Source organism: Mchenga conophoros, linkage group LG14 (assembly GCF_057382185.1).
Source record: "Mchenga conophoros isolate Kocher_MC1m ecotype Shallow Benthic linkage group LG14, M_conophoros_male_GT1.1, whole genome shotgun sequence".
Lineage (NCBI taxonomy): Eukaryota > Metazoa > Chordata > Actinopteri > Cichliformes > Cichlidae > Mchenga > Mchenga conophoros.
This window is the reverse complement of record NC_140539.1, coordinates 24,492,404-24,508,572: the sequence shown is the minus strand read 5'-3', so window position 1 is coordinate 24,508,572 and position 16,169 is coordinate 24,492,404. Positions and strand designations below refer to the sequence as shown.

General features: G+C 41.3%; 1 protein-coding gene across 1 annotated transcript in view; it reads right to left on the bottom strand.

The window, feature by feature from the left end:
- Positions 1–14,372, bottom strand: part of LOC146559792 (uncharacterized) — an 86,579-nt gene extending 72,207 nt beyond the window's left edge. Inside the window, exons 1-2 of the mRNA XM_085243541.1 lie at positions 13,581–14,372; positions 6,455–6,784 (exon numbers count right to left, since the gene is read on the bottom strand). Coding sequence (XP_085099667.1) covers positions 6,455–6,784; positions 13,581–13,739 — 489 coding nt within the window. The 5' untranslated portion in view covers positions 13,740–14,372. The remainder of the gene's footprint in view (positions 1–6,454; positions 6,785–13,580) is intronic.
- Between the last annotated feature and the right edge of the window lie 1,797 nt (positions 14,373–16,169).

Sequence of the window (16,169 nt, the reverse complement as noted above, 5' to 3'; positions counted from 1 at the left end):
ATCTTGGCTCACGTTCTTACAGCCAGCATCAAAACAACTCATTATCTGTTAACGGTCAACATTTCTGCTATTCATGCGCTCGGTGTGCTGCTTTTATCTCTACTCCTGACAACACAAAGAAAGACCCACATCAATGCAAACCCAAGAGATACATTTACCCTGAATGACAAGACTAAAGGCAAGAGGAAGTCGGTATTCACTAAACACACACACACTCGAAACCACATTTGTGCGCAGACTCTTTGCTGAATGTGAGTTTTTCCCAGCTATAGCCTCTAGCGGTGAACCTGACCATCAATGGGTTTTAACACTTGACATGAGGATTACAAATGGCGGGGACTTCACTCCATTCACTTTGTCCTAACAGGATTTCTGTGGCACCTATCAAATCGTCCTTTGTCGCAGTTTGTTTAAAAAAAAAAGAAGAAAAAAAAAGGCGGGCATAACCAGACCTTGATAAACTAGTTGTGAGTCACAAAGGGTCGGGAAATATCAGATTCACGTCCCACATTGTCTGGTGAGTGCCGTTTTCACAGTGAATCAATACATATAGGAGACTCTCTCGCCCAAGAAAATGACTTCATAGGTCTTTTATGACGACGGTAAATACGATCTATACGTCTGTCCTAAAGTTAAGAAAACTTCAGTGGCCTTGTAAGTGGAGAGCTTCAGGGATGACGTATTTTTGACTGAAAGTCAGCATCAACCTGGGTCCCTCAACAAAAAGTCAAACTTATTTTTTGGGAATTTTACAGAAGAAAAATGCTGTGGTACATAAAAGCATGTGGTATGTGTTTTACTCAACCAGTTAATATTCTACACTACTACTACTATTAATACAGTAAAATTAAAAGGTTAATTAATGTTAGGCTGTCAACAAAACTTCAGATTTACCACCACTAAGCTTTGTGCTATATGTGATAACACTGAATGTCCCTGAATATAATCATATAACCACTTATTCTAAAGCGCCATATTTACTTACACGTTTTATATTATGGAAAAAAAACACAGATCTTATTTTTAGGCAATTCAAATTTCAAAAGAATCTTTGATTTCAAGACAAAGCAAAAAGATCAGTACCCTGATTATTTAGAAAGTACCGTAGAGATTAATAACATCTGCACAACACTGAAAAAGGTGTGTTTAAAGCCTAACTATCAAAAATGAGACTCAAACTTCAGTTTCCGTGTCAAAGGTCCAATTTCTTCTGGAAATGCTTCTAATGTTCATTGAAGAAATGCTGATATTAGTAGGAACAAACAATTACTAAGATTATTTTATTGGATGACTTGTCTAAAACTCTCTTTCTGTCTCTGCGTTTGTTTGTTTCCTCTGCACCTTTAACTTTCACCGTTACGTTAGTGCATTGCTTTTCTTATTTCACTTCATGAAAACAGATTCACCAGTGAAATGAACATCAGATGAAGGCCATAAAGAAACAACCTCATATCTACGAAGTCTTTGAACTTTTCTGATCTCTGCTGAAACGCCACAGCTAAAATATTCCAGACCGCTGAGTATCCATGCATCTAACGCCGGGGTCAAAAAAAAGCCACGTCTCTCAGTCTATCTGTACCGTCACTGATAACCAGGAGGCAAAGCTAAACTCTGCATTTTCATTTTCAAAGACAGACTGAAAATAGCAACGATATCCTATTTCATCCTCTGTCACTCGAGGGATGATTCGTCTGCACTTTTCACATAATAAGCAAACGAAAAACATTAAATGTTGTTACACTATGTGACATTTTGTAAAGTTTCCTCACTGAAAAATAAGCTTGTTTGTCAGGAGCAGATTGACACCACTTGGGACTCGAATAATGCTAAAGCCGTGATACCTTAAGCGTGGTGTAAAGACTGGAAACGGGAAAACCAGCAAACCTGACTTCAGACTTCAAAAGGATAGCAATGCAAACTCACTGCTACATTTGGTAAAATGGTAACTGGCCTGCATTTGTATAGCGCTTTTCTAGTCCCAAAGGACCCCAAAGCGCTTCACACTACATTCAGTCATTTCACTACTTACATCAGATTTTACGCATCAAGACATAATTTTTGAAAAAAAAGTGCATTATTTATATATAAACCACCTTTAGCAGCAATAACTTGAAGTAGCGGTTTTCTTTCTTGCCGAGGAATTTTGAACCACTCTTCTTTACAGCATTGCTTCAGTTCATTGAGGGTTGCAGGAATTTGTTTATGCAGAGCTCTCTTAAGGTCCCTTCACAGTATTTTGAGTCAGGTTGAGGTCTGGTTGTTGACTGCGCCATTGCAAAACCTATATTCTTTGTTTTTGTCATCCATGCTGCTGTAGTTTACTGCTGTGGTTGCAATCATTATCCTGTTGCATGAATCAATTTGAGCCAAGCTTTAGCTGTGATACAAATGGCCTACGTTTGACTCTAGAGTTCACAATCAAGGTGCGCAGGTGGCTGCAAAAAAAGCCCAAATCATCACCTTTCCACCACTGTGCTTGACAGTTTAAATGAGGTTTGATATGAAATTTTCCTTCTATTATGCATTTTCTCCAAATGTGTTACTGTGCATCTTTTTAGAGATAAGAAGCTGTCTTTCTGCAACTTTTTCAAACAAACCATGCTTATTCAGTCTTTCTCTAATTGTACTGTCATGAACTTAAAGAGAAAGGTATTAGTCTTCACATTGAACATGTAACGAAAAGTTGAACTATTCTCATAAAACCCTCTCAGAGTGGCTGCCTTTCAGTAAAGCTTTTACAGGTGCTCTAAAACCAATAGAAAAAGCTGATTTAGCCATAAGCTGAGAAATCATGGCACAGACTTACAGGAGCCTAATAGCGATGGACCCCTGCAGTCATTTTTGATAGCATGATACGCAAACCAAACAAAACACGAGAAATTACAGCTACATAAACAAATGCAGACAAAAACACAGGCGCGCATTTCCCTGAAGAGATTAGTGTGAGAAATGAAGACTGCACATGTGAGCGGAGGGCAGGGGACAGAAAGAGCTCACCTTTCCTCATAATGACTTTGCTCACCTGTTCATCCCCTCACCTGGGGCAGGGGGATCACTCTACCTCCCTCACCCACCACCCACTACCCTCCACCTCCCAGAGATGGCCAGATAAAGCAGGCCTTTCAGTTGAAAATGCTCTAAGGTTGCCACAGAGTGTCCCGGCTCTCTCTCCCCTGAAGCCCAGCCCGCCCTGCGGCCCGGCCCTGAAACTGATCCAGGTAAAGCTTTCTGACGGAGAACTTTCTCACACTCGTACCTGCCAGTCACGCACTTCCCCGGTGAAAAGTGTGACACACGCACTAGATATACAGCGCACACATGAAAACTCACACAAAAGCAAACTATACACAGATAAGGGAAGATAATTGGCTCTGGGACAGGGAGTCTCACAGGTAAATGGACTGATACTAATCAAGAAAAAGAAACCTAAACCAAAGCTGTGTAACATTCCTCTGTGTGCGTTTGTACTTAGATTGTTGCAGGGACATAAACTGTTTTCAGTCACACTGCAGGAACAATAACCAAGCCCCCATAACATAAATCAATTAATTTCAGTATGAAGGGTTAGTTTTCAGGTTTAGCGTAAGTCTCCGGGAAATTAATGTGAGTCAAAGTAACGTCCTCTGAAGTGAAGGAAATACTGCAGACATATTAGGTGTGTGTGTGTGTTTCTGAAGCCTCACCTGGGGGTTTTGTGCTACATAACAAACATTATTACGACATAATATGATTATGGCTTAGAAGCGTGAGGTCTTTGACTGCCATTTCTGTAATTCTTTCATTATGAGAAACAAGCTGGGAGCGATCAAAGACAAAGAAAGGGTAACAGGAAATACTGCAGGAGCATTTCTTCAGTGCAAGAAACAAACAAAACCTTTTCACATCCACGGGAAAATTGTGGATGACTTCTATGTGTCCTTGCCAAGACATTTTGAACAGATTCTCTTAGCTCTGGTTTCACCGATAAACAAGAGTTAAATGTGAGAATAAAGTACAGTAAAGGAGTGACTAATGAGCACCCAGATGGACTAATGGATTCTTAGAAAATGGGTTGATGGGAAGAGATAAGTGCTATGCCTAATTACTGTATTTGTGTTACACTATGATTAAACCTTTTTACTCTCCTGTCATTTTAAGAGTCACGTGACACATGAAGACCCCACTTGCTGTTTTATTCCAACAGCTGCACCTTCCCCCGAACCTCTGAAAAGGCTAACACTTGAAAGGTGCTTACTTTTCGAATGTTTTTTTTAATTTTTACCAAAACAATCAATTGCTTCTGCTATTAGCACTCCACTGTGTTTTACAGATGCTTCAATGTTGCTCTTCTTTCCTGACTGCATCTTTAAATTTTGACAATCATTTGAAACTAATATTTCACTCCATAAGACACTGAACCATCTTATTAGGCAAAAACAAAACTATTTTATGCGTTTCAAACTGTGTAAACTTTATTATTTTTCATGGATTCAATAAAATAAATTTGAAAAAAAAATGTTTCTGGCTGCAAGTAACAAAGTTCCTAAAGATACAATTTACATTTCGAAGGTTTCTGTTATGTGTGCACACAACAATAGTTCATCCCTTAAGTTAGGTGCCCTTTTTTGTTTGAATGACTCATAGTTGAATGTTAATAGGTTCAACAATCAAAAACATTCCTCATAAAATGGTCAGGTAGAAGGATCAGAGAAAAAGGCAGCCAATGTCTAAAGAAAAACTACTTCTCAAGACCACTGCGAAAAAAAGTTACAAGAAAAGTCTGGCTCCTTGGAAGCATAAAGAAATGAGGGTTGGCACCGTAGTTTTGCATAGTGCTTTACATACATACAGCACATGTAAATGATATAATAGACAGAAATACACATTTTTTAAAAGAGGCTTCTGTGAGTGCACATATTTGTGGCCTTTTTAGCTTCTGGATGCTTTATTGGGGAAACAAAAATTAAATGGATAAACAGGGATAGATGGAGCACTGGAGGAGGAAGAAAGAAGTTAGATTGAATAATCAATTGACCACACGTGCCTACTGTTGTGCTAATTGCAGATTAATTGTTCTGCTCTGTAAAGAGGACCCAAGACACAAGTAGTTCAATATGAGCTGAAGAAACCTCCAGAAACTTTCTGTAACATAAGGAACAGAAAGTTTTAAAGATGTGGAGATGGGAAGTGATGGGAAAAACAGTGGAATGGAGTGAAAAGCAAACCAAACAAGTAACCAAGTTTAGGCAGACTGTGCTCACCTTCTTGGTTTAGACACACAAAGTTTCAGTTTCAGTGTATGAAGCCAGCCAACATATATCGGATATATTAAATTATGGTGACAATGTTGGTAATCGTCATTTTTGCACTGACAGTTACCAACGTAATTACCACACTAATGGCCACCAGGCTAATGGCTAGTGTGGTGGCCATTAGTGTAGTGGAGATGTTGGAGCCCGTTACATTTTGACACCAGTTTAATGATACATGGGCTGCATTCATTTCGTGCTTTTCTAGGGTTTCTTCTAGTCTTACTGATTACCCAGAGTGCTTCACCAGCTGTATTTCTCCGTGATTGCATTTGGAATAAAGCTCAGAGACTGAACAGGACCTCGTATGCTGCACAGTTAAATGCAGCAGTCTCTGACTCTAGGCCCTTTGCTGCATCCCTTCCCCTCACTCTCCTTTCTCCACCTCACTATACTGTCTAATAAAGGTGAAAAGGCCCACAAGAATGTGGATGAATGAAATGCACACTAGTGTACTCTCCCTTGTAAACAGCAGAAAGTCGCCAAGGGCCGCTACAGGATTGCAGGAAGAACTTTAAGATTAGCATATACTAAATACAAAAAATAGCCATTCTGCTGGTAAATGGCCTCATTCTATTCAAGCAGTCTTCAAGTCTAACTGTGGACTTTCTCCCAAAACCTACATGCGCGCAGCACCTTTTTCTGAGCCTTTATGTACTTTCTGTCACACTGACACGGATGCATCAGAGGCAATTTGGGGGTGATAGTCACACTCATTCTGAACCACAGCTGCATCACTCTCATTTTCAGGTTTGTGTGTTTTTGCTCATAAACCAAAGATCACAAATATCCAAAAATTCTAATCATGGGCAACAAGAAAATCTGTGTCAAACACTGTCAAATATTTTCATTTCATTCTTTTAATAACCCTTTAACAGCTTAGATCAGGTCTTCTTGGGTCAGTCTGGGAGATGTAAGATGTGTGATTCACCAGGAAGATTATCTTTCTTTCATGAGCACATTAGCAAATTCTGTGTTTTCCATATTGTAATACTCTAGTAGAAAAATATGTTGTGGTTATTGTGATACAAAAGCATGTGAGTGTGAAGCTCTGAGTGTCATCGTTATTCTCCTCTAGCCTCAGTTTGAGTGTATTGTTTCCCACTTGAAGCTTAGCCTGTTCCCTTGGTAACCATACTGCTAACCATCACTGCCCCTGTACTTACCGGCCAGGCGTACTGGAAAGGAATGACAATGTGTCCATTACTCCCGTCCTCTCCTCCTCCCCCCCTGTCGTGTCCTCTGTGGTGGAACAACTGGGAGTTTCCACCCAGGACACCCGTACTGCCGGTACCAAAGGTGCAGGCTCCAGTTGGGGCGACCCGGGCCTGGTACTCCTTGAGGCAGGCCTGGAAGAAAGTGTCACACTGGTCCCTGGCAGAGCAGTGCTGTGCTCCGCTGGCCTGGAGATCACAGCATTCTCCTGTTTGCAGACGACCATGTGGGTTCTGAAAGTGTCGGATCTGAAGCTCAAACATCCCAACCGCACAGACAGCCTGAATCCAGAGAGAGCAGAGAGGAGAGCAAAGGAGAGAATTACATTAATATATTATCAAACTTGCACAGTTAAGGCCATTCTCACCCACTGCAGTGATGGAAGATCACCAAGTAATGACAGGTGATTTACATTTACAGGCCATTTTAGGTTGTGTAAAAATTCACGTCATTGCTGTGTCTTGCTTCAAGTTCTACTTAAAAATGTCTCATTAGGACAGGAAGTGAAAGAAGGTAATTGCAAAAGCTTTTAATTTATAAGAGGAGTTGTTTTATCTTTTTATCTTTTATAAAATCAAACAATGTTTAAATTACAGTTGGTGCAAAGTTAGAAACCAATTAATCTTAAAAAATGGACCGCAGGCCTTTCCAGAAACATACAAGAGAAGCCTCTGATGAGCTGTAACATTAGAGACGTTATAAGAGAGAGACAGGGCAATCAAAGAAACCTTCATTGAAATCTATGGGAGAACTCTGCCTCGGGAAAGATGGTGGTACAAGTTTAACATCCAGGGGAAAAAGCTCATTTCAGCTGAATGTCAGTAAACCTTTCAGATGTTAGGTTTTAGATTTTAATGCTGATTATATGCATCCAGTTTTATGTCTCAGTGATCAATGATTTACCATACATAGCACTTTAAAATACCTGCCCAAACAAATGCACTGAGGTGTCTGAAGATGGCTGCTGAATGCTGAGGTTTCTGGTTACTGAAAAACTAAGAATGTAAGTGCATGAAAGTTAAGACTTCTTATCCTACAGAAAAGGATTTAACAGGATTTCACAATTATTCGTGTTTAAAAAGTGTTATGTGTTTTCTTAAAATCCTAGACTGAACCTAGACTTGTAGACAAAAACAGGTAGCCTACTTTACTGACACTATCTCCTTAGCAATGACAAACAGAGATTACCTTGGACAACTAAAAATATTGTCCTTTTTTCTTGTTTAAAATATTTGTCATATACATATTTATATATACCTTAAAGTTATCTTAATTGGCTTTCTGCAATATTTCAGGCAACTTGCAAATAGTTTCATTGACATTATCATTGTTTGTATTGTTCTAATCAATATTTATTAAAAATTACTCTTGATTTGGGCCATTTTGTTCACCCACGGTATTGAAAATGGTAATAACTATCAAGCATTTTCCTGGGTATCAGTCTAAAATTTGTAATTCTATTATCATGACAGCCTTAGTGCAGACGATAGAGTGAAATATCAATTTACCCACATAATACGAAAAAGCAAATGCAAGTGTATTTCACAGAATGTCAAACTATTCCTCTGGAATATTTAATATTTATAAAGACTCGCTTTAAGAGCTAGAATATTTCTGAAACTGAACAATTACCCTCACACAAATAACCAGCTTCACCAGATGTTTCTATGTATGCCCTCCCTTTATTGCAGAATTCAATCACTTCCACTGACAGTTCAGCTGAGCAGACTTTTTTTTTACAGTGAGATTTTTCATGTTAAAGTTTATTATGTGATTCCAGCAGTTTATAACATATAAGAAAAAGAAGTCCTTCTCCCTGTCAGTCACTTGAGCTTGATTTATGCATTTCATCCACAGTTATTTAATAGTTTAGATATTAATTTACATGATAGAGGTTGACTAACTCAAACACCATCATATAGTTAAAATAAACAAAAATGCGCAATGAAACTTTGAGAGACGGCTATCGTGTTTCCTCTAATGTACTGTCTCAGTGCCTCTGGGAATCAGCAGCGGCCTGCATGTCTCCTCTCCACCATCTGTTTATCAGTACGTACAAGACAACAGCGTTCAAAAAGCAAGCAACAGAGAGAGAAAAGGGGGAAGAAGACATGATGACATAACTTTGATTCCCATAACTTTGTTTGACCTCTAGTGAAGAGAAAAACAGACGTTTCCATTTACAACCAATGTCTCCCAAAAAGTTGGAACGCTGTGTAGAATATAAATACTAGAACATGGTAGTTTAAAAATGATTAAAAACCTATATTTGAATGAAAATAATCCAAAGACAACAAGTAAAATTACGTAACTGGGAAAAAATATTGAAACTAAGAATAAAAGTTAGAAGGGGGGGGGGGGGGGACACAAAAAGAAAAGAATGAAACAGACCTGGTGGAACATTTCATAATTAGATAACAAGTAACATGACTGGGTATTAAAAGAGCATTTATGAGAGGCTCGGGGTTTTAGGAGTAAAGCTTAATTTTTTTAATATAAATAACTTCATGGGCTTAGAAACATATGTTAAAGCCCTTGAATTGGCCTTAACAAGCAGAAGGAACAAAGTAGCAACATATAAATAAGATCGAAAAAACGTTGCCACCTTCGCTCAGTGAAAAATGTTGTCCTCCAAGCTGAAGAAAAGAGCAACCATCAAGTTCCTTATCAGGACAAATTTTAAAAGCCAGCATCAGTGATGATATGGGGGTGCATAAGTGCACATTAGTGAAGGTACCATTAATACTGAATATGCAGGTTTAGGAGAAACATATACAGCTGCAGATAATATCATTTTTTCTCAGCAGGTTTTCTTTTTTCTGCAAGACAGACTAAATTCAGAAAGCATTCAAGAGCATGGTTTTGTCGTAAAAGTGAGATTAAGTCACCTGCCTGAATTCCAGATCTGGTACCCACGAAAACATTTAGCAGATTATGAAATAGAAAAATATCTCTGTCCCCATAAAAATTAAAGAAAAATGATCTCAAGCGCTGGTGAGATCACTCATTGGATTCCAAAGTCCCATCTTAAAAGTTCAAGCTGAGCATTTTGTCCATCGCTGTCTTGGTGCCTTTAGAAATTCAACTCAACAAGCAGGTGGTGGATCTGACTGAGAATCCAAAGGACATGCTCATACAGTAGCGATTTTTAAATCCAAGGTACACCCACCATACAGCAGACCTTGCTTTACACTCCTTTTGGACTCTATTAAGTTCATAATTTACAAAATGAACACCATGTTGCATTAAATAAGACTAAAAACTCATCAGGAAAGTGTTTTACTGAGGTTACAGATAAAGGGAGCTGATAGGCTGTTTTCTATACAACCAGGCTTCTTTTTGCACCCACAGAAGTCGCCCCCTGTTAGACATTACAAAAACTGCAGTTTTATGGCTTATCGTTTAAAACGACCGTGGTTCAGGTGGTTGGGAAGCTCATCTGCTACCGGAAGGTTGCCAGTTCGATCCCCCAGCTCTCTCTGTCCTGGTCGTTGTGTCCTTGGGCAAGACACTTCACCTACCGCCTACTGGTGTTGGCCAGAGGAGCCGATGGCGCAATATGGCAGCCTCGCTTCTGTCAGTCTGCCCCAGGGCAGCTGTGGCTACAACTGCGGTTTGCCTGCATCAGTGAGTGAATGAATAGTGGAATTGTAAAGCGCTTTGGGTGCCTAGAAAAGCGCTATATAAATGCAATCCATTATTAAAAGTCAGAGGCTACACCCGTCTTTCATATACAGTCTATGTTAACTATGTTAAAACTACAGAAACTGATGTCCTCAGTTCTCAGATTCTTACAGTGTGAAGATGAAAGAATAAATGATCATTCTGCGTCATTGCACCATGTTTTTATTTACGTTTCTCACAGCGTGCCAACTTTTGGGGGAACAGAGATGTTCCCTAAATTATCGAGGGATTAAACAGCACTAGCTTTTATCTTTGGACTCGCCTTTCTTTGGCTCTTGTCTTTCTTTCTTTAGTCTTCCTGTGTGTCACCACCACTCCCTTCTTATTTCTCACTTCCCCTTCCCAGGGGGCAATGACACTGGGATCCTGCTCACACGCTTCTTCTCCCCTCCTCCTCCACTTCACTTGTTTCTCTATCTGAGAACAAGCTTTGACGCTCCTGTCATTTCTCTTTCTGCAGCCATCAGCCATTTTCTACATTGTTCCCATCCTCACTTTTATCTGCCTCCTTTTCTCTTGTCTGTGTTCCCTCCCTGTTTAGGGATGGGTTAAGAGGGGACACACACACACAAACCGCACAGCCTCTCTCACACACTCTAGACTTAACAAGACCCCCTGAGAGTCTCAGAGCACAAGGGTCAGGTATGTGCGTGTGTGCATTTGTGTGTGTGTCTGTGTGTGTATGTGAGTGTGTGTATGTGATCCTCTCTGTGGTTTTGGCTTTATCCAACAACAGCAAACACCAAAATAAGGCCACTGTTATATCAGTTTGTCCTTAAACCCTCACTGATGAATAAATGTAAATAATTCACATTATTTTTTGGCTTTCTATCTGAAACAATGAGCTGGTGACACCTCATTACAGCCGAGGATCTAAGCCGTGTATTCCCAGAGGTGTGGTGCATTCAATCATGGACAGCTATCACCGAGACCTGGAAACTCTCATATGTCTGCTTAGCCAGAGCCAGGCCGCCCAACGCTGAGCCACAGTCTCAGTCGCCCCATTGTTACTGGGTTTTGTGTCCCTTGCCTGCACCCTGTCCCAGAGCTGAAAGGGGTGAGATGGGAGGGGTCGCAGGGTAATGGTGGTGGTGGTGGAGGGAGGTGGGGTGAACTTGTCTACATCAAAAGGCTTGTGGAGATACAGTGGCGCTCATCACTCTGCATCCTCCTTTCTTCCTCTCCTCCACTCGCTGCCTAAGCCATTCCCTGCATACCAGCATTTCAGCGCTCAGAGGGAGAGAGGGAGAAGGGGAAACAGAGAGAGAGTGAGCCAAGCCGAAGCTCAGCCCGTCTCTGAAACTGAGCTTCGTCAGTTTAAAGCTCTCTAAGGGGCAAAACTCACAATCCTCTGTACCTAAAGACATTCAAGCCTCGGAAAATGATCTGTTGACTTTTCTACTGTCATGGAACAAATGCTACTATTCGACGAACTCCACAGAGCTCGCTGTGAGCCATTTAAGCGAGACTTTCTTTGTACTCGAGGCCAACAAGTTTCTTCGGAAAGGCATCATTGATTTCAAGCATATTTCTGTGGCACTTTAAATGCCACTGTGAAACTGCATCAGATATTTTATGAACTGATTATTTAACGAGCCTTGCATTTTTGGCAACCCTATTCATAACAAGCAGTCTATGATTGATTCCTTTGTCTTATGAGATTGTGATATCTTTGATTTCCCAGTTACTGTCCAGACAAAATAGGGTATTTGAAGATGTATGGTGTTGTGTGAGAGGCATTTTAACTATTTGTTGATAACTGCAGTCTCTTACTGTCACAGTATTGCGGTTAAGTCACGGTCAGGATCTTCAATCACACTGAAATTCTGTCTGGGTGGATGCTTCAAGCATTGTGCGGATGATAAATTTCTAAGTGTTTGTTTATTTAAATGTCGAAATCCTCTTGTCGCTGATTCACTTTATGAACTGCATTTTGCTCAGCATTCAAACAGAAATGATGTGCACATAAATTTCATCCAATCTCATTTTAAAATTCAGCTTCAGTTTGAAAATGGCAGTCTAATTTAGCGAAACATAAATGCTTTGCGTACTGTAGTGTGAGCGTGGCACAATAGACAACACATAAGGACCGCTAGAGTGTCAAGAAGCCTCATTTATGAACTGCAGGTTGAAACATCCCCCGTCCTCTGCATTATAAATGGGCACCAGCAGATGCAAAGGATCTTGAGTGTGTGCTTCACACTGCAGTGCAGTCGGAGAATGGAGAGAGCAGGGTGTGTTGTTCCTCAGCTGTGAAAGGGTTGCAGAGGTACAGAGAGGCACGCAGAGCTGCCTGAATGTTCAACATTCACACGCCCCGGAGTCTATGAGGCTGTGGCCCCGGGCTCCACACACACCCAGGACACAGATGCTGGATGTGAGCTCAGTGTTTAAAAAACGTGCACTCACGTGTGTGCACACATGCACGCTTCGGAGCACCCCTGGGCCTGGTCTTGCTACTGGTGAGCGCTGTCACACATTAGACACATTGTGACAAGACCAGCAGCTGCCTGAGAGCTCATGGGGGAAAAGGGGAACAATATTTTGCTTGTTTATGCTTTCATGCCCAAAACAACACTGGAATAAAATCCAGAGCTTTAATACAGCCACAAATTGTCCTCATAATGTTATAACCACCTTCTCAGAAGTATTTACGCAGTCATTAATGAACTTTGCTGTTATGCCAAAAAGAAAGCGTGCATACATGCAGCCATGCAGACAGAGAGAAAATAAGACAATCAGACCACACCTGAGAATGGTTACTAATATATGAAATGGACAAAGCAGCAACCAAAGAGCCTAAAAGGGAAGATGTTTTCACTCATTTACTGATCCGTGAATAAGGAAAATACCTTAACAGGGGTGCGGTGTGAAATTTGGGTGTAATTTATGCGCAATTAATGATCGAGGATATACCAAAGTGAATGAAAAGGGATTAAGAATCATTATTTAGCAGAAAATGATGGAATAAATCACATTCATCGACTACATGTCACTAATGTGATTGATTTGTGTTATCATGACATGTCTTTGTTTGGCAAACAGTGGCACACTGACTCTTTTTCATTCAAGAAAAAAAAAATATATGTGATTTTTACCGTCTGTCGCAAAGGCGGATTTTTGTTCTGATATTTGCATCCAGTGCTTCTACAATTGGATTACAGTCGTTCTCTGTTGTGTGGGATAATACACCAGCGGGCTGAAACAACAGGTGGGCACAACGCCATGCAGGAGCAGAAAGAGGGCAGCATAAAGGGACACTGTGCGTGGGACTTTATTCCTGAGTATTTTTCTCTCAGCTTTCATTTAAAAAACAGACAGAACCACAGTTGCGAGTCCGCGTGGGGCGTTTAAGTGCATGCAGCCCGAAATAGCACTTAATCGGTGGCTTACCTGCGTTTGCACCGTGAGCGCGACGAAAAAAATCACAGTCCGCGGCAGGTGGAAGTGTCCCTGGTGTCGCCCGGCTCTCATGTCTGGCTTCCCGTTGAGCTTTTCACCTCTGCTCCTCAGATTCTTCCGAGTTATCCCGTGCACCCGTGAGCTCTCCATCCCTGCATCAAGGGACTGGGGACCGTGCTGTGCGCTTTGGTGGCGGTGGTGTCCCCCCTCCTCCTACTCCTCTCTTCCAGTGTCCTCCGTCCGCCCAGCTCTCCTCTTCCTCGCCGGTCTTAAACCCTGAAACTCCCGCAAAGCCACTTCATCGCGTCCAGACCGGAGAAACCATAACTCTGTCTCAGCTTGGATCTCTCCCTGCAATCAACCCACCTACATACGCTCACGCGCACACCTGATCAACCCCTCCCTTGCTGCTGTGACCAAGGCAGGTTTCCTCTGGGAATGACACATGCACACAAACGCACGCTTCTCACAAACACACACTCCCCTTGGTGTATTCCTCCCACCACCACCTGCCTTAAGAGGCTTTACGGGTCCAATCTGCCGGCTCACTTGACTTGAACTCACATCCCAATTAGCTGATACTCTCTCTTCATCTCCTGTCTCTCTCAAAGCTTAATCCACTCTCAGAGATAATATGGAGAGGGGACAATCGTATGAATCCTATTTCTTGATGAGTGTGTGACCAAAGCAGCGACCAAAGTTGCTTCTCCCCGGCGGAATGATTTCACTTTTGTGTTCTTGTCATTGGAGCGGCTGGCTGGTCATTTGTAAACCCGATACGAAGGCTGGCGGCCACGGAGTCACTGTGGGAAACAATGAGAGGGAGAGTGAGAGCATGAGGGTGTGTCCTGGGGCAGGGAATATCCGTCTTTCACTCCTTGTCCGGATGGTTCCCAGAGCGCACGGGGCTCTCATCCCCTTTTCTCTCTCTACACACTTTGACCAACATTCTTTTTTTTTTCAATACCATATTTACGTGTGAGAGTATTCTGAATGCTTTTCGCATCTCTTTTATCCTCTCCTGAGTGTTCTGTTTCCCCTCTGTCCTTTGTTGTGCCTCACTGGTTCCTCTCCTCCAGTTTCAAACCTCTGCAGTCCACGGAACACTTCAAAGCTCAGCTTGGCAGAACTGTTCTCACAGTTCTGTTCAGACCTGTGAATAGAAATGATTTGTCCTTCAAGCTTAATTAAAACACCCGTGCTGTTGCGGATGATGTACTAAAAGTTGTTTACAAAAGACAAACAGACTTTCACGCCTGCAGGAAAGGTGTGAAGCGGCTTCTGTTGGTCAGGACGCACAGGGCAAAAGTGCTTACGCGGTTCTCACCCACCTGCAGACTGATTTCTTATGACACGTTATAATTGAACCCACTTTTATGATTGAACTTGTTTCGACAGCTGCGGCTCTGAAAAGTGTTAATGTGCTTAATGGAGCCGCCGGGTTGCAAATACTAACCGGCTGAGCGCATAAATATAAAAGAGAACTGTAGGGTGTGTAGGCATCTTTTGAATATTGGCAGCGGTCACATGGCACACATATTTTCCATATCTCCTCCAGTCCTCTAGTTCTCGTCTTGTTGGACCCAAGACCTCCACACAATGCACCTTCTTTATCAGAGAAAATCTAATGAGATTCTCCCTCCTCCCCCTTCTCAATCTTAAAGTCTATCACGGGCTTGTTGCTCAAGAGCTTCCCTGACAACCGCTGGTGTTTCCGCGGCTTGGCGCTCCGCGTTGACCCCGGAGCGGAACAGAGGGCTCTTGAGGAGCAGAGGCTTAATTTGCATGGGGGAAGCAGTGACCTCGAAGCACGAGCTGAATTCTAACCAAGCATCCGGAAACACACGTGCATCACTGGGTCTGCGCAGAGGTTGCAGCGTGTGGCTCACCTGAAGAAGAAGAGTCACAAAAAAAGTAATCCTTTCACTTGCTTTCTTGGTGCCTACATAACGGATATGCAGTTAGTTGTGCATTTAGCTCCATCTAATGGTCAATACGCGTTTTATTGCGCAGGATTTGAAAAGGCAGATTTATTTATTTATTTTAACACTATTTAAACTGCCGTGAAAACATTGGCTCATTTCAAATTAGGATAAAAAACACATTTAGGAGTTATTTAATCAAAATGTAATACTAATAAATAATGCATATAGATAAGTAACCTGCTTCCTCGGGGCCTTTAGAATGAGCTTAGATCAGATTTGATTTCCACATGTCTAATTTTTTTTTTTAATGTTTCATCCACTTCAAACAAATAATGGACCATACAGAGAAAATAAGCATAAAAACAGAACATTAGCTCTAAAATATCCACTAACCTCTATCTAACTGAATTTCTGTTATTTCCTTAACTAAAACCAAAAACACATTAAATTAAAGAACTCAAAAAATACAAGAACTTTCATTTTTCCACTCAGAAATCAAATTTTCTTTCCTCCACTATGCAGGATTATGCAAATTCAATATCATCAGTTCATCTTATGATGCATGTGACCGTCCTTTCTTTACTTCCCATGCTTTCTGTTTACACTACAAACTGTGAAATAGAGGTAAAACTATTAAAGTGAAACCGAAGTTTTA